The following is a 19,832-nucleotide window of genomic DNA, read 5'->3' on the forward strand; positions in this document are numbered from 1 at the left end:
TAATGTTTGCATGGTTGTCCTATTTCCACTTATGCATGTTTACCTAATCAACATTATCTAGGCTACCCTGGCAATTCTAAGCGCACTTACTATATACATTTGTACTCATTCTGCATAAATTGTAGGGTAGGCCCTAAAGCTGCTGATACACCCATGTATCTGTGGGTGATGATGATGGTGGTGGTGGTGGAATGAATAATGTCGATGATGACGATGATAAAAACATCTGTGCCGTATATGCCAATCCATGCCAATCCCTAGCTGAAAGACAATCCATTTTCAACTAAAAATATAGAAAAAATTTCCACTAAAGGAATAATCGTATTTTGATTTGAAGAATAAATACTGTTGTCTTCAACTTAAACTCTGATTATATTCTACCACGTACTATCTTTTTTACAGCTCCACATAGGTTAGCTTAGAGAGGAATATAAGAGCAGCCTAGGATCACATTCCTAGATGATAAAAGCAATGATTTCAATATTCCAGCTGAGATCTATGCATTTTAAGGCTTAGCCATATAGGAATAATTAGCAAATGTAGATAAATTTCAAGATAGAAGGCCCCTGGGGAAAAATAGCACACCCTGCTTCCAATTTGATTGAGTAGATCACCCTTACAAGACACCATGTTGAATACTGCTTCAGGAATCACCAGGCACGGAGTGCAAGGCTCATCATAAAAGCACAATAAGAAAAAGTCATTGTTTGGTTTGTGTCCCAGCTTTGTTTTTTCGAATTCCCTCCCTAAATTATTGGTTCTTAGAAGATAAAAATTGGGAGCCTCTATCTATTTAAATTTTAAAAACATTTCTAAAACTATACATAAATGTGTATTACATAAGTTGTTTTGGTAATTTTAAACATTGCCTTAGCCTAAAGTAAATTTTAGAGAGTTTTATAATATATGTGTATGTTTATGGATATGGGTATGCATACGTGTATGCATATGTATATGAATATGTATATATGATGTGCCAGCCATGTGTGCAGGTGGCCAAAGGCCAGAATGGCTCATTGGATCCTGAAGATGTAGTGATGAGCCACTGTAAGCCTCTTGGTGTGGATGTTGGAGACTATATGGGCCTTCTAGCAGAGCAGGAAGTACCATACTCTTAACCCCTAATCCATCTCCTCAGCCCATGAAGTAGATTTTTAAAAATCATATTCCATTAAATATGCAGATTAACTGCATATCTACGCTAATGGCACATTGGCTCATAGTGAATTTGTTGAGCTATTCCGAGAAAGAGACCTTCAAGCATGTAGGCCTCACTTTAAATGTCATAGCGAAGGCTCAGTTCTGCAGAAGCCTGTGAAGTAAACGAATACTACTAAAGAAACTGAAGAAACTTTAGCTACAAATTTTCAAGAAAAATTACATTTCCTCATCTTCAGAACAATTTATTTGTAATGAACTATTAAGATCTCTAAAGTAAAGCTGGGCATGGTGGGGCACACCTGTAATCCCAGCACTCAGGGAGGCAGAGGCAGGGGGATCTCTGTGAGTTCGAGGTTAGCCTGATCTACAGAGTAAGTTCCAGGACAGCCAAGGCTACAGAAACCCTGTCTTGAAAAACAAAGCAAGCTACTTCAAAAGCAGGAGCTGGAAAGATGGCTCAGCAATCAGTATCAACAGCTGCTTTTCCAGAGGGCTGGGTTCACTTCCCAGCACCCACATGGCAACTCACAGCTGTCTGTAATTCCACTTCCAGGGGATCTGACACCCTCACACAGACATACATGCAGACAAAACAGCAATACACATAAAAATAGAATCATTAAAAAATAATTCAAAGGTATTCCACAAGTTTGGCAAAGAGGAAGCAGTGGATTTCTTTTCATGCCAATGAAATGAGGATAAAAGAACTTTCAAATAAAAACAGAAGTGTATTCTCAATGAGAATACTAGCCAATGCTCAAAAATGCCTCCAGAAACCATGATGTACCAGCCAAAAAGGAAAATAAAGTTGAGATACAAGAGTTTTAAGAGTTGAGTCTCTGTCATTTTTTTCACTTTGGAAGCTGCTAACCTGCACTTCTGGTTCACTCAGGTCATTAATTTAATTCCTTCTCAAGTCTCTAGCAGGGTTGAAGACCAGATAATTTAGTTTTACAATTAAGCTTAGTTGTTTAGGGGTTAAGATGTTTTTAGGTCCACATAGTTGTTTTAAGTAGATAGAGATGAGATATGATAGATACTGATTTACATTCAGAACTTTAGACTCACCAAGATAGGAAAGATGTTTTCTTCAAGGTTGCCAAGTACAAATGGCCAAAATATTATGAATGTAACATTAATATAATTCCTCTTTGATTTGTTGTTCTTCTTGCTGTATATAGTTATTTTATATATGTGTAATAATATAAATGTATATTAAAATAAACATATAAATAAAAAAAGAGTTGTCTTGTGACTGTAAACATTGTTCTTGTTGCAGGTGGTCAAAGGGTTTTTCCTGCCAAAAAATGAAAGTATCTTCATCTCAACTATAGTCATGTGAAAATTTTCTTGAATGATATTCAGCAAATGCAATACTAAGGCCACTACTGAATTGTTAATTCAGTACTGACATTCAATTGTTCAGAATCAGGTTGATGGCTTACCTTACCTTGTTGCTTATACCAACACACATATTCTGCCTTCTACTTCTCTATATTGTAACTAGTGGCAAATTAGGAATGCTGGCTGACAAGAACAACTGGCTCAAAATTGGTTTAAAACTTTTCATCTCCTTAGATATTAAAAAACTCTCTGTCTTTTGTTCAAATACGAAAAAAGAGAGTAGAAATGTAGGCATGTGCTTTCTCTGTTTAATTTAAGGTATAGCACTTGGTAGAATAAACACGGATAGAACAGCAAACCGAAGCCAACTCTTTCCATAAGAATCTCATCCTGAAAACATTTCAAAGATTAATTATTTTTTGTGTATTCAAGTATTGATGCCAGTCCATGCATTTAGAACGCTGGATATGCACCATATTGGCTGGCCCAGGAGCAGAGAGAGGAACTGAAGGGGTAGGCTAAGACTGTACACAAGAGTGAATTTTTGGCTGGCCATTCCTAGAAAATGAAATAGCAATGATTTCAATATGCCAGCTGGCATCTACTTGCGTTTAATGTTTAACCATATTGGAATAATTAAAAGAAAACCTTAGAGTCGGAAATTTTTCAAGATAGAAGGCCTGTGGAGAGAATTCCACACATCATGCTTCTCCAACTGCTGCTGCTTTAGGGTTGTGTTTCCCGTGTGCTGCTGTGACCCAGCACACTGTGTCTTTGTGGGTAAAAGGACGATGAGAGCTGAGGAACAACAATACTAGCTTATGGCTCACATTCACCTAAACTCATACAAAGTAAATGGTCACAACCACATAGGTCTTTACTAGCCTTGGAAAAATACTATTCTAGACCCATGATGGACAGTCTAATAATTGCAATTTGGTACAGCTTATATTTTTGAAGATGTAATTATTACTGTGACTTTCCCAGTTGCTCAAAGCTAATTTTGATCTAGGCATAGTCACAAACAGGCAAATTTGAAATTCTAAATGAAAAAATCCTACTGGCAAATTATTTTCAACCAGGATTTCTAGAATTCTTCACAAGTCCCTTCCTCAATTCTATATCCTCATGTCTGTTGTGAAGATAACAGGACTGAATTCTCAATGTTACATATTTTCTCGAATGTACCACTTACAATTAGATGACTTGATAACAGTTTTAATATCTTTGCACTATTTTCCTTATCTATAAAAATTGGGCATACATAGTTGCTGAACTATTGTGAATGTTAAGTAACAGGACTCCCACTGTGTTCATTGACTCACTATTGGAGCTTGTAATACTAGCATCTTGCTGCACTGCTTAATTTCCATAAGTTTTCCTACGTATATAAGAAACATTGGTTGAGATAATCTGTTATGGGTGCTATTTCTTCCTACACCATGGGACAGTTTTCTTATTCATGGAAGAGTAAGTTCACCAAGAGCAATAATAAAATTATTTGCATTTTATGCTAAGATCTTTTTCAAATGTTTCACTCATATTAATGCATTTAATCTTCATGGTAGTAAGCCTAAGAGATAAAGTAATTAAGATTGTTTTAATGTGTGAGCTAACAGGCAGAAGTCACTTACTGAACATTTTATATAGTAAGTGCACTGGAGTCTGAACCAACATCTGTACTTGTAACACTACCTCCTCCTCGTCACGGATATCTATGGGAGGCCACTATTTTATGAAACCCTTCAAGGACTGATATGTATTGATGTATGATATGTGTTCAAGTGAATTTATTGGTACATCTTAATAGAATCACAAGAAGCTGAAAATTTAATATTTGTGTGTGAATGTCATGTGGTATATGTCTGTGCATGTGTCCATGTGAGTGTCCACATGTGTGCTTACTCATGGAGGCCAAGGAAAATGGCTGATGCCTTCCTCACCACCTTAATTTCTGTGTCAGGGACTGCCACTGAGCTTGGACATCCCCATGTTGCCTATAACCAGTAGGCTAGTGAGCTCCAAGGATCTGCTTGTCTGCTCAATGACCCTTAATAGTGCAGGGGTTAGACACATGGCACTGTCCATAGCTTTTTCATGGGCGCTGAGGATCCAAACTCAGATCGTCAAGCATATACGGCAAGCACTTTACCAAGTGAACCATCTTCCTGAGCCCTTGAGGTGCTAGAACAAGCTAAAGGACAAGCATAGTATTCTCAGACTCAGCAACCCCCTCTTGCCCGGTCAGGCTGCCTCTGACCATGATGAGTAAAAACTACAAATCATTACGAGTGCTAAATAAGACCAACAGTGCTAAGACCTTCAGGCTGTATGGGGGTACCACAAAAGTACATTTCTTCAAAACTATGGAAACTGAGAATAAAATGAATCTCCTCTTTGCCAGGTATGTATAGGGGGAGAGTATAGAATATATATTAAGTACCCTGTATTAAGCACTGTTCAAACTATCATAAGTTCTTAGACTACTTCAGCCCCTACTTCTGTGATGGTCCCTGAGGCTTTTGGGTGCATGGTTAATATTAATGTCCACTTGTAAATGAACATTCCACCTATATTTATTCTCTGCAATCTGATCAATGGTGACACTTTTATGATGTTCCCCGCACAACTAAATCACTGATAGGGCTTAAGAGTTGCACTAATCTATGGGTACTTCAATACTATCTTCCCTTAATATAATAATAGTAGTAGGTCAACCCTGGGATTTTCTCCCATGAATCAGATCTTAAATGCAATCAGAAAGTGGTTTGTTGGCCCAACATACATGCCACTACTATACACAGGGAAATATCTTGCTGTGTTCACCATTGTTGTAGTTCACAAGGTTCACAGCTGGATAAGACTGCTGATGATTTTTTTCACCAACAGTCTACAAAGGCACCTCCAATACTATGAAAGCTAGCCAGCAGGGAGACAACTTCCAAGTTGATTTCTCCATGTCCTGTGGCTAAAGCAGACTCTGTCGTTAGCAATAGGGTCTTATTATCATGTTCTGGTTGGCAACGAAGAGTAGAATCAATAGCCTGAATTACTTGGGGAAGTTTCTGAAAAACACCTAACCAACAATTTGAGGAATGTTATCCTACATCTGGCACAGGAGTATTTATTTGACAATCTGTGGCTTCTACTTCTGTTATCTCCTTTGTAGATTAATGACTATTAAATGCTTTTTATATGAATTAAATAGTAGATAGATAGATAGTAGATAGATAGATAGATAGATAGATAGATCATAGATAGATCATAGATAGATAGATAGATAGATAGATAGATAGATAGATAGATAGATAGGATAGGATAGATATGGAGAGCTGTGGCTGCTTGCATGGGACCTGGGAAAAACCAAGGTAGTCAACATTCTTGTGGGAAGAGGATCACAAGTCCCACCCCCTAAATGAGGTTCACTGACAGTTGATGGTTTCTTGGTGAGGGAGAGCTAGTTTTCTTTAAGGGTGTGCTCTTACTAAGTAGGCCACACTCCAGTGGATGACACATATCTATATGTGTATGGGAAGAATAGGTTGGGCTCTGTGGGTTGTTACTTTAAAAAACAAAAGAGACATAATTTGAGAGAGTAAAAGAGGTAAAGGATAAACCCAAAGGGAGTTAGATGCAATAACGGAGGATGATGATTATTATCAAAAGATATTGTTTGAGATTTTCAAAACAAAATATTTTTTAAATCTTCACTAGTTTTGAAAGAGGAGTATATTAACACAATTCATGAGTAGAGAAAATAAGTGATATATTTGAATTTTAAACTGTAATCTTTCAATATTAGTATCTAATCCTTAGATATATTTGTTATTTTTCATATCTATATGTAGCAGCAAAATATATTCTATAGTTGCAATGTGCAGTTATTTAATTAAACTTTCATAACTTTATGAAGTAGATAGAATAGAATAATCATTCCTGTTTACTCTTTGCCTGAGATCAAACCCTCCCTCTAACCCTGGTCCATATATGTGATTCAACCATGATTCAAATACCCTCAATGTTACAGAGATGCTGGAGTATGTGGAAGAAAAGCCTTTGTAGGAATATTTCAAGTTTGTTGAAGACACTAAGACACCTTTATCTCAGAAGATGGAGAGTGCTATGGTTTGAGTCTGAAATCTTCCCAGAGGATCATTTTGGAATTTTCTGTCCCTAGCTCATAGCACCATTTTGAAGATGGTGAAACCATTAGGAAGCATCGAAGGACTGACAGACATCCATCATTAGATGGCCTTTGAGGGTTACTCCCATCCTGGCAATAGCATATTCTCTTTGCTTGCTCTCCACAACTGTGACAACAGGCGTTTGATGCTCATTTCAGGGTCAGTTCTGTTAGTGTCTGCTTTGTAATCTGTCTGAAACCATGAGCCAAAATAAAACTTTACTTCCTGAGCTGTTTTTGTTAGGCATTGTAGTCGAGCAAAGGAAGGCAAAAGGTTGCCATGAATTTCTCCTGAGCCTTTCTGCAGCTATTTTATGATAAATGTTCCTCCCACAGTTAAATCTTAACAAACTGAAAGGCAAAGAGGAGAAAGTGGCACATCTTGAGAGACCTGTGCCTCCATTCTGGAAAAAGTCTGGTCATTTTCTTTTCTTCCCATCACTGAATAGTGCTGAAAAAGTTGATAAAGCATAAAGAATAGATAACTATATTACAACAAATGGATTTAACTTTAAGTATCATTATATAAAGGCACCCTTGATATATAAATGGCTTATTTAACATAAAATGTTAAGCCTGTATATTCCCAGTGGCTTATCATTTAGAATACTATAGAGGAACCACAATAAAAACAAAAAGAAAAAATACTAGTTTAGGAAAACGTGGACATTATACACACAGGGCACTATACTAAGCTTATAGACTACACATAGGACACCTTTAAATGAACTTAATCCATTTGCATTTTTCTCCTCTTCAATAAAAACCAAGTTGTTCTAAGGCTTTCATGTGCAGTCAGCCATGACTTTTATTTGTTTTATTTTAAGTTGCCTGTGCAATTCATTTTAACACCTGGACATAATTTTAATTCAATTACACACCATTATGCTAGCAGCCCAAGAATGTCACTGAAAGTGAAATTATATCCACATTTCCATTTGTTCTTCACCTGAGTGGCTCTTAAAAAGGGAAATCTGACAAGACACCAGGAGGGACAGACTGCTCTTATCTCCTCAAGCAGCAATATGTTATACTGACCAGCTAGGAATGAAAGCTTAAATAGCTTCTCATTCAATTCCATTTGGTAAACAGGTGCATATTATTTTCTTAGAGATATCAAAGGGTTCTTCCCATGAGTCACCATTAAACGTGCAATGTGGAAAAAAACGCCCAAGAAATGAGCTGAAATTACCAAACACAGTTCTAGCTGGAACAGACTCCTTATTTATCCAGAAGGAAACTTGAGAAAGGATCACTGTCATGATGCAGGGGATATACGTCTGAATCATAAAATAGCCCATCTTCCGTCTGAGGTGGAAGTAAACTGTCATAACGACGTATTCACCTGCAATGAAAATGGAGAAAACACATTATTGGCCCTGTAAGCAATTATTCAATCGTTTCATGATCGTATGTTAGACTAACAATCAGCATTCTGAGCAAAGGAATTAGCTTCCATGCAATTTCAGTGAGAACTGCATAGTTACATAGTGTGGGTGGGAGACCAAAAGAGGATGACACTAAAATGAACATCATTATTATTCTGCATATAGATTTTTCAATTTAATAACTGGTCTATGACTTCAAAAAGATGATGGTGTTTTAAAGGTCTTATACACTAAAGCAATTGGCTTTTACATGCTTGTGTATGCATGCTGTACACGCAGATGTACATGTTCATGTGTGTGCACACTGTATGTTCACACACTGTATGAAGCCGAAGTTCAACCCTAGACATTGTGTGATTTATTATTTAGCTACCCACTTGATTTACTCACTCACTCACTCACTCACTTACTTACATACTTATTTAGGTAAGGCCTGTTAGTGAACCTCAAGATAAACAATCCTTAAGACAGGTTGGCAAATGAACCTTCGGGATTTTCTGTCTCTTCCCACACAGTGCTAGGATTGCATTCACATGTCACCATAGCTGGCTTTTCATGTGGATCCAGACCCTAAAATCTGAACTCAGGTTCTGTGCTTCCACAGTGAGCATATTATCCTCTGAGCAGTCTATCCAGTTATGGTCTTCACCATCTTAGAAGCAGAATTTAGGCTTGTTATTTATAGAAAATAAAGTTAAAAATGTAAAAACACAAATATACATACATATAGAATTAAAAGTTTAATTTTGGGAGGACATGGGATACACAGTTTTATACAAAGTTAGATCAATATGAATGTTTCATACTTACACAGGTATAGTGAGAAGCTGGGTTAATTGTATTTCTAAGTGCACGTACATGAGCAAAAGTGCAAATAAATATAATAGAGATCTAACTTTAAAAGTCAGTAAGTAAATAAACAATAAACTTTATGATAACCTGTTTTCCTAGAAGGAATATATAGACAATGTTACTTAGGATCAGGTGAACCTTCACAGACTAAGTCAAAGATTTATAAGTCTCTACTCCCAGATGTGTTTTCAAAACCAAAGATAGGAAAATCAGCACAAGGTACCCAGGAGACCATTGCATTGTTTCATAATTAATATAAAGAAAATATCCCCAAAATGATGATGTATTAGGCATGTATTGGAAAGACACAGGACACTGGAATTTGTGAATATTGTGAAAGAGAAGGCAGAAAGATTTTGCATGAGATTGTATGTTCTAGTAATAGCTGAAGCTGCACCAATATTTTTACCACCATGACTGCCTAAATATGAACTGAAAATAGACAATACCAAAGGACGTGAGAAGCTGAGGGGAAAAACCCCACGAGGCCTAAGCCCTACATAAAGAACTGTAGGTAATTATGGAATGTAAGGAATGGGAGAGGAGGTCTTCCCAGTGGAAGTGTACCAATTGGTTATCCAATGCCAAATAGACAGCCCTGAAATACGCACCCACGCACGCATGCACACACACGCATACGCACACGCACACACACACACATTGTATATAGGCACACAAGAGCATGAAAACAGAGGCCATTAATTAGAAGGAGCATGTGGATGAATGCATAGAAGGGCTTTGGAGTGAGGAAGAGATAAGGAAATGTTGACATTATGATCTCAAATATTAAAAGAATGAAAACTTAAAAGAATACATGGGAGTTTGGGGGAGAGAAACAGTGACAGAAATTTTCTAACAGGGTGTTTGGATTAACACAAAGCAATTTCAAGGGAGGAGACAGTAAGCTAAAGTATCTCATCATGGGTATTCTCATGAACTAATTTCATCTTTTAGGAATTAAATTCTCCTCATTTCTTGTCACTTGCTTCTAATTCTTAAACCAATTGTGGTATAATTCATCTCCAAAATACAGTATATTTTTAACATATATGCTACTTGGTTAGTTTGGATATAAGTATTCTGCAGTAAAAATGACAGACTGCCACCTGTCGTAAAGCCATCCACCATCCCCAGCAGTTCTTTCCTCAGCATCTTGCTTACTGCACTTTTGTGATAGAAACATCTAGTACCTGTCCTCTTCACCAATTGCTGACGTATACACCAGGTGGTCAGTAGCTCCCTAAAATTACTTATTTTGCATGGGTGAAACTGTGAGCTGTTTGCCTAGTAGTTCCCCTCACTCACCGAGACCTGGAAAGCATCATTCACTGTGCTTGCATGAGCATGCTTGAAACATCCCTCCCCCGTCACCACAGCGTTTTGTCAATATATTTCTTAAAATAAAACAAAAGACCTTCTTCACATCATATCATTGTTCAAGCTCTTTCTTTTGTTTTAGTTTATTAATTCAACAATATCAAAGACCTTTTTATTTAATTTTTTTAATTTATTCAGATTAAAACTAAATTTTTCTCTCATCACTTGTATCCTCTTAAGAAAGTTTACAGAGCACAGAAAGGCCTGTGAACTTTAGGGCCTTGACATCTAATAACTGTGTGAGTCAGTTTATATGCACATATATTATATGTACATAATATATACACATAGGTACAGATCATATGTACATATTATCATTATAAAAAAAATTAAGATTGCAACAGCACTATTTCCACAGGTTGTTTATTAGAATTCAATGCAGGGAAGCATCTGAATGATCCTGTAAGATGGTAACTGCGGAATACAGTTTAAATATCACTATTGCCTAAATATTGTTTTCTTTTCAATTACACACTGTGCCTGGTACAATGGCACACCTGGAATTCCAGCACTCTGGAGACTGAAGATGAAGAAACTCCAATTTAAGGCTATCCTGGGCTGCACAGCAAGCTTCAAGAGGGCTCTATGAGATTCTGTATAAAAAGGAGGGGTGAGGAATTACATATAGAAACCTACCCTCCAATGTGGTAACATTAGGAACTGGTCTCTGATAGGAGCTTAGGAGACGAGGGTAGAGTACTCAAGGGCAGCATTAGCGCTTGTGTCAAACAACCGACCTTGGCACTCCTTCCCTGTACATGCCACTTATGAGGACTCTGTGAGAACGGAGTATCCCATATGCGAGGAAGCAAGCTCTTCGAACACTGTGTCCACTGGCACCCTAACTTTCATCTTCCCGGATCCTAGACTTGAGACACAAACTTCTGTTCTTTATATAAAATACCAAGTTTGTGATATTTTGATATAGCAATATAAGTGCATTACGATAATTATTATTAATTTTTCATAATAAAAATGTGTATGGAAGAAATACCATTTGGAACAAGCTATAAATAGCCGATTTTATCATTAGATGTAATAGATGCTAAATCATAAGGTTCTTCCTATTCATATTTCAAAATCTAAAAATCACCAGTATAGCCATTCACCCACTTATATGACAATTTCAATGTATACTCTAAATGCACTTTGCAGTATGCTTTTGATTTTTGCTTTTACTTTGGAACAAAGAGCAGAAATGACACCTTAAAACTGGGCAATATTAAAAGATTTTTGAAAAGCACCACAAAATCAGAGCCAGACTTTTTGCTCATATTTTATTAAAAATAGTTTTCATATATTTAATCATTGGCTTTTGTTTGTAAGTAAGAAAGATCTATTCATTTCTCCTGTCTCACCAATTCAGAATTTATTTTCAACTGAAATAAGATTATAAATACATCAGCTCTATTTCAGGAAAATATGTCCCCCTGAAAACACTGAATATTTCAATGAAAGAGATATTATAAAACTCTATTGCTGAAGCCAAGTAGCACATTGACTTTTGCCATTAAAAATCTCACCAGGAGGGAGCGAGGGAGATAGATCAGTTGGCGAAGTTCTTGCCATAAAAGCATAAATACCTAAGTTGAAACCACACAAAAATGCCTGAGGAGGTAACACAGCTTGTAATACCAGACTGGGGAAGCAGAGATAGGGGGCAGGGTCCTGAGGCTCACTGACCTACCTGCCTAGCTTACTCTGCAAGCTCAAGGAAAGTGAGATACCAAAAAACAACTGTGATGGATGGATGCTGGGTAATGACCCCTTTGACTCATCTCCATAAACACACACCCACATCCCCACATATATGCCTTCACATACACATGTATAAACACACACACACACACACACACACACACACACACACACGAGTATACACATGCAATCTCACCTGTAATAGATTTGATAGTCTCACTTGATACAGTCTGTCCAATTAGGTCATATTGAACTAAACTAGAAGACTCCTTTGGCACCTCCACTGACTTTTCAGGGCCTTTGGTCCAAGTATAGATCATCTCACTCTTGGGATATGCATCTGAATAAGAGCAGAGAGTGTGTGTACACTCAGGATTACATCCTTGTCAATAATAAAAATTAATCGTTAATATGACAAATGCTCAACCAAAACAAAAAAGAAATAAATAAATAAAAGGAAAACAATACTCAATGCTCATGTTTTTTTTCAAAACGTGTTTATAATTTAGAAAACTGCAGATATTAAACAAATAACAGGCTTTATTGTTTTTTATGCCAAAAAAATGGAGTAGGATAAACAACTATAAAACAATATGAAGCTACATTTGTATCAATGCACATGGTGGTCATATTTCATTCCACTGAGGCAGTCGCTTGAAAAACAGATAGACCAAAACTTCCCAAACGGTAGTCAAATTCCTACCTCTCTCACTTCTTGTGTATCTGTACCTGAGCAACCCTGATTCCTTTCATCCCCTACATCTCTGCCAACTAGAAATGAACCAGATGCTGCCTCTAGGAACACAAACAGAACCCAAACAAGTTCTCCTGGTAGGGGAGCTCTAGAGGTGCCCCCTCTTCCAGACTCTGCCTCTGGCCAGTGCTGTGCCATCTGGGACCGATTCTGCAGGGTTTGGCCTATGCTGGCTGCAAAGCTCTGCAGGGAGGAAATTTCACAGCCAGTTCCAGTACCTTTAGAATGCTGCAATTAGGACACTTTCCCTTCTATCTTCAAAGAATCCTCCCCAGTGGCAATTTGAGAACATTTTCTGTTATTCCTTGTTCAGTGCAAATGGAGACCAGCTGCTTGCTTACCACTCTACCCAGAACAGATAGCTTGGCTCATGCACAAATAAGTTCAAAAGAACCAAAGTGAATTATGTGTCATCCCCCACTACAAGCATCCCTAAAATGACTGGAACACAGGAGGTCCCTGGTGAACTTGTTTAATCCTACAAAAGGAATCCATACCCAGAGAGGTTTTTCTTTATACACGACCTTGAAAAACAAACTATGAGGCTTGAGTTATCATCAGACATCACACAGCTTCACGTCAGCATTTATCTCTGGTGTTATATATTTAAACTCTTGCAGGCTATATTCTTGTCTATTATTTTTTTACATCATGAATCATCTCTTGGATACCCTACTTTGATAGAATAATCTTTTTCGTGCATTGTCTTTCATATTCTTCTTATTCTAAGCATAATTTAATAGCAATTTTCTCTTTTCAAAAATATTAAAAATTAATTTACCCGGCAAAAAAAATGTTAGCTCATATGGCATACCTCTGTGTGTGTGTGTGTCTCTCTGTCTCTCTCTGTCTCTCTCTCTCTCTGTCTCTCTCTCTCTCTCTCTCTCTCAAATTCCTACTCCAAAAAACAAAAATACTTTCCAAAGTGTGCTTCCTTAATCATATACAAAGCCTGAGAGAGCAGCAACTTCGCTCTAGTCCCTGGACAAGTGCATCAGATGAGAACCAGAGAGGTCATGGGATGAGACTTTCTCATGTTACAATTATCTTTTGTAAAATTCAAAGTTTTACAGAAAAAAAAATGGAATCTTAATTCCGGCCCCAATAAGACCACCCTCTCTATGTATTTTTCTGTTTTTATCTTGTCACATTTAAGCATTGGTCATGGAGCACACGACTTTCCCCTCACGTTAGCCCACTGAGAATTGTGATTACTGGGGTTATAAAAAGAATGGTGACTGCCGATTCTCATTAAGCCAAGCAATGAGCAATGAGAGCAGCAGGCACCGGTTTCACAATCAGTGAGACAGGGAGTCTGGAGCAATAGTAAAAGCCAGCATCTATTTTTGGTAGGTTCTGATTGAGTCGAATGTTGGAAGCAGACCTTACAAGAGCAATCACATTTTGTTGCCATCCCAGAGAAAGGCGCTTGAGGAAAGGAGCCTCATAGTCCCTACTGCCCACTCACGTCCTCCTCTTGCCTCCATCTCTGCCTAATCTTCCCAACACATCCACTTCACATTTGCTCCTTTTGTGTCTAACCCATCGCCATGTTTGATTGCACAAAATCAGCGGCAGACACCAGATCTCCCGTGCTTCCACTCCAGCTTGTCTCTAGGCCATTCTCCACAGGAAAAGATGTGAAAAGAGGACACATCCCTTTGTAAGAACCTTTCAAAACCTTCCCCAGGTTTTAGAATAAATTGCACTCCTAATACAGTCAACGGTACCTCTCACTGACTCGCATACCCCACCTCAGCTAGACATTTGTGATAGCTCAGCTGCTATCACTAACAGTGCTGCCTATGAAGTTTAACTCAGGTAATTTCAAAAAAGTATAAAACTTCCTTCCCCTTTTCCCAAACCCCCTTCACAAGCATACCCCTTCACAATGTACTTTCTGTTATACACTTCTGACTCAGACAAACTGTCCTTGAATCCCTGAGTTTCAAAACTGTCCACAGGCTTATTAGTTATGACTGATTCTTCCATGACCATCTATGAAAATAAGGCTTGGTTTGGGATATCATGTCGTATTTTAAAAATGAATAGTTTCCCAAAACTCAAGCCTTGCACAATTTTTCTCAGAGATGAAGATTTAAATACTTGATAATTAAAATTGCACATATATGTAAATATGAGGTTGAATAGCATAATCAGAAAGTTGAATAATACTTTTACTGTAACTTACAACTCCCAAATTTCAAAGGGCAGGCATGACCATCCATAGGAAAATCCACCAGCCTCATGGGACACTCCGCACTTATGGTGAGTCTATTAGGGAAAAATGCAAGTAAGTAAAATCAGCCCTCTCTTAAAATTAGTATTACAGATTCCCAAACAAAGAGATAAAAGCAAGAAGGACAGGAAAAGCATGACTGGAAGGAAGAGAGAAGTAGGGATATGGGGTAAAAAGGAAAAAGAAAAATCTATTACCTCATTGTGTATAAAATAGTGCCATTTCTCATAATTCTAAAAAGCTTATTTGGAGCTGTCATATTATGTGAGACAGACTTCTTTCCATTCCTGAAGAAAGTATCAGGGGTCCAAACTTTGGTGACCATCATATTGTTCAACCTCAAAATTTCAATGGGGCCATCATATTTTAGTCTTTTGTCAATCCATGTCTGTCTGAAGAACACATCCATTGTGTATTCCTAGGGAAATTGGTTTGTGACATAGTCAAGTCAGAGGTGACTACATATACACACATGCACAAGGCGCAATGGGTGCTAGCCACTAGCCTCTCCCAACTGCCAAAGGCTACACCAGCAGAACCTAACAGAAGCAGAGATGATTTGAAATCAACAGAACAAAGAGTCTCTGCAAATGTACTCTGTAATGTCCGTCTTGATCCCTCCAGCTTCTGCATTCATAAAAAGTAAATCATCATGTATGTTAGTCACTGAGGGATAATTACTGTAATTAAATAAAAACTACCAACACCAGGTAATTATAGCTGCACGTTACTTTATATCAGAGAGAAAAAAAAATCAGTTAACATGTAACAAATATCCTTACATAATTGATCGTAAAATTACAGGCATTTCTTTAAGTGAATCCAACTTGTTTTAAAAAGAGAGAGATAAATATTGTTTTTACAAGTGTATTAAAATTATGCAAAGAGCCCACAGTTTCAAACCATTAGAAACCTTGCATCAAGGGAAAAATGTAAAGTAGATTTGTCATTTTGTTTACTAAGACTATTTAGCTAGCATATGAGAGCATAGGTGAAGGGATGTGGACTTCTTCAAAAACTCTGGCCCTTTGACCTCCTTAGGCAAGAGGGAGGGCAAAAGCAGAGTGTGGGAAACAAGCAACAGAGCCAGCAAGGAATATTAAGAGACTGCTAGAAATGTAATATTCTTTACACAATCAATTCATACCTAACCTGTGATAATCTCTCATTTTTCCCTCCTCGGTAATTTTCATAGAAGGCCTTGCTGTGAAAACAGTACAAGGAAAGACATCTTCGTTGTAAAAGGTTACAAGTCAGTAAATGCTCAGAATGATAGCTCTAGTATGCAGATTGAAAATCTTTGATTTATAGAATTTTAAGCTTAATCAAGCAATGTCTTTGTGTGATTGACAATGTAATAAATATTAATTGCTTCTTTTCTGGCTCATTCTTCTTCAAACCTCAAAAGTTTCTCAGATACCTACCATTTCAACATCAGAAACGGGTCCAAAGCTGGTGACATATATGTCAGTTTTCACTTCTGTAACAGGACCTAGTAAGTATGAAGTAAATAGGTGTGAAAAAATAATTACCAACATTACAGCCATGAAGGACTAGATAATTAAAAAGCGAATACAGATATGATATGTCATGTTTTTACATGCATCTTGCCTTTTCAGTGAGATAATGAATCTCTCTAAAAAAAAAAAAATAGGTGTAAAGTTTAGTTAGAAATGCAACCAAATCAAGCCAAAAGTAAAATAAAGAGAAAGAAAAACATTGTTGGCTTCACAGCCAAATAGATACCCCAATTACTTACCAAGAACCTGTTTCTACCATGATACATCACCCGTGGGCCCTGTTATAACAGGCAGTGCAGACACATCAAAGCTTTCAGCCTTTGTGATTTTTTTAAAAGTCTATCATCTGATTGGCCTCTAGAAAGAAGTGAGCTCTTCAGAGGAAGAAACACCAGGGTACAGGAGTGAAGAGAGGCAAAGCTGTAGCAGCTGTAAGGAGTGTGTCTTTGGGGAGCTGAGGATACTCTTAACTTCCAAAATGATTAATGTCACCTTTAACAATAGGCACACCATCCACTGGTGACTGGGACCCAAGACGAGGTCTTTAGGTCAGTGACAGTGATTCATGTTGTGCCACCTGTTGGCTGTGCGGTCTTCAGCAAGTTACTTAATCACTGGATTTCAGCACTCACACCTGTTTCACAGATTTTTTTTTCTCTATCAAATGAAATGCTGAGTGTAGTGGCTCCCTTGTGCAAAAGCTCACTCCATATTTATTGCCATCACTGGCTACTAAGATTCTTCAATATCTAAATAAACCTTGATCATGAACAAGTACATGCATGTTCAGCCCAGAGGGAGAGGTAGGGTCATCATCCCAACACTACCGACACAGAAAACAGACAAAAGAATACTGCTACTGTCTAGGTTTAGAAAAGAGTTTAAACCTGGGAATTTTTTTTTAATTTAGATTGAACTCACAATCCTTTATGGTTGTACAAATTTAGTCCTGTCATCTATCTTCAAATGCGAAAATTTTAAGGAATATTAAATATATTAGCTGTAAGTCAGTTTCCCTGAACATAATATGTTCATAATGTATTCAGCTGTGACAGTATTTATTATAGATAATTCAGCATTTTTCCACCAATAAAAATATATACATCGTGGCCCTCACGAAGACTGTTTCATTAAACGGTGGCTTACAATGCTGAAAGGCCAGAGACTATATGCTCTATTAACGGATGTTACAGCATCTGCTATTAAAATAGAATACCACTTGGACACTGGTTGGGAAATTGGACTTATGCCAAAACAAACAAAAAAAGGCAGAGAGCAATTGGTGGCACTTAAGGCTCTGAGTCTGAAGTCAGTTGCACAAAGACAGATCTAGGGAGAATGAAAACATTATTTGTGGAATAGGTATCCTAAGAAACACACAGCTTTTGGGAGTATAATGAGGACAAAAGTGTAACACAGGCTTTTATTTTTACATCATATAAAATGTGCCTCTTTGGAAAGAGTGGAAGTTAATTAAGTTTCAATTTGAATGAGAAACTAGAATCAACAACAACAAATGGTAATAATAAACTCATTAAACCCAAATTAGCCCATGAAGAGGTAATCCAGAAAGCAAGTACTTTATACCTTTTTGATCTTTCTATAGAAGATAGAAATTTCACTCAGATTGGCTTAAAAACCACTGTCACTTCCTTAGAAACAATTGAAAAGGTATCGGAAAACAGAAAAGATGCTGTCCTTGCAAGTGGGCTGGGGGAGAAAGGCTCATACAAACAATTAAGGTTGACAATATGCAGACAAATGAGCTATTTTGCCAAACTCCTGGTAAGGCACAAGTTGCTCTGAAGGTACATTTAATGTAGCGTTGCTTACATATGACTAGAGTCACCTAGACAGGTTGGTTAAGTGCAGATTATTGGACAAACCCCAAGATCTGCTGACTTAGTAGGAACAAGTTTGGACCTGACAATTTGCAATTTGCTAGAAAGTTAAAAAAAAACAAAAACAAAAACAAAAAACCACTTCACTTTACTGTTGTTTACAAATACCCACGCATGCTGTTTTGTATACTGTATTTCTGCTAGTTTCCTATGAAACCATGAAACCATAGGTGTGCCGAGATAGTCAGTGTGGCAGGGGCAGACAGGATAGTATTTTTCCTTATTAATGTATTGTAAATTGTGTGAGCGTATGCTAAGTCTGTGGCTGTAATCATCCTATGATAATAAGATAAATTTATAAATTCTTATCTACCTAAAGTCTACTAATTTTGCAACAGTTCCAAAATACTGTTCTGTGTTCGAAATTATAAACTCAGATTTTGTGCATGACATTGTCTGGCATTTGCTATATAAGATTATATTGTGCTTTGAGATCGAGTGAGGTTCTAAATGCAGGCGACTGGAAAAGAAAATTTCTAGGACATCCATTCAATAAATATTTGCATGAGCACCAGCTCCATCCCAGGTTCCAGAGGAATTCCCTGCCTCAAGAACTCACCATTGCTGCCAGGAAAGTAAGAGATTAAGCAGCAATGAAACAAATGAGATGGCAGGGGACTGTTACTTTGGGATGGAGTGCAGGCAGGTAGAAAAAGAAGAGGCTGGGAGAGCAATTTCAGGGTTGTGCTCAGAACTGCCTCTTCAAAGCATTGATGTTCAAACTAGTCCTGGAGGGTATACATTAACTATTGGAAGAGCTGGGACAACAGCAGGCAATAAAGGTCTTACTGTTTTCCAGGACTAGATGAGAGACCAGCGGGACAAAGCAATGCAGGGCACTGATAAGAAACTGAAGCCACTAAAAGAAATTAAACCAGGGTGCCAAGGACAGAGAACCTACCGTTCCTGAGCCCATTAAGAAAATGGCACCTTTTGAGCCACACATCTATAACACAAGCTACAGTGAATACTGTTTAAACCACAAGCAATGGGACTTGCAGAATGCCAGGGAATAGCATGGAGACTAAAAGGAAGATTTCTGTAGACTGTTAAACTCCTCTCCCATTCACATGTTAAAGTTCTAACTCTCAGTACCTTCTAATGACTATTTTGGGAGATAGTGCTCTACAAATGTAATTGCATTAAGAAGATGTCTTTTTAAAGGTACCTACTCTAATATGATTGACTGGTGGCTTTATAAAAAAAAAGATTAGAACATAAACACTATATACAGACACAAAGGAAAGGCTTTCTCTACGACAGCAAACCAAGCTTGCTGATGCTTTGATGCCTTGGGATTTATGAAGAAATTAATCTCTGCTGATTAAGATACTAGTCTGTAGTACTTTGTTAAGGTGGCCCTGCAAAAAAAAAAAAAAAAACTGAGCATATAAGAGAGCATTTTCCTTATAATC

General features: G+C 37.5%; 1 protein-coding gene across 3 annotated transcripts in view; it reads right to left on the reverse strand.

Moving 5' to 3' along the window:
- Gabra4 (gamma-aminobutyric acid type A receptor subunit alpha4) overlaps window positions 1-19,832 on the reverse strand; it is a 75,921-nt gene that overhangs the window by 43,824 nt on the left and 12,265 nt on the right. For 2 of the 3 annotated variants that reach the window (XM_051164810.1, XM_051164812.1), the window contains exons 3-7: window positions 16,421-16,488; window positions 15,194-15,414; window positions 14,949-15,031; window positions 12,200-12,343; window positions 7,881-8,033 (exon numbers count right to left, since the gene is read on the reverse strand). The exons of the other annotated variant lie outside the window; for it this stretch is intronic. In XM_051164810.1, coding sequence (XP_051020767.1) covers window positions 7,881-8,033; window positions 12,200-12,343; window positions 14,949-15,031; window positions 15,194-15,414; window positions 16,421-16,488 — 669 coding nt within the window. The remainder of the gene's footprint in view (window positions 1-7,880; window positions 8,034-12,199; window positions 12,344-14,948; window positions 15,032-15,193; window positions 15,415-16,420; window positions 16,489-19,832) is intronic. 3 annotated transcript variants of the gene reach the window in all.

Source organism: Acomys russatus, chromosome 22 (genome assembly GCF_903995435.1).
Source record: "Acomys russatus chromosome 22, mAcoRus1.1, whole genome shotgun sequence".
Lineage (NCBI taxonomy): Eukaryota > Metazoa > Chordata > Mammalia > Rodentia > Muridae > Acomys > Acomys russatus.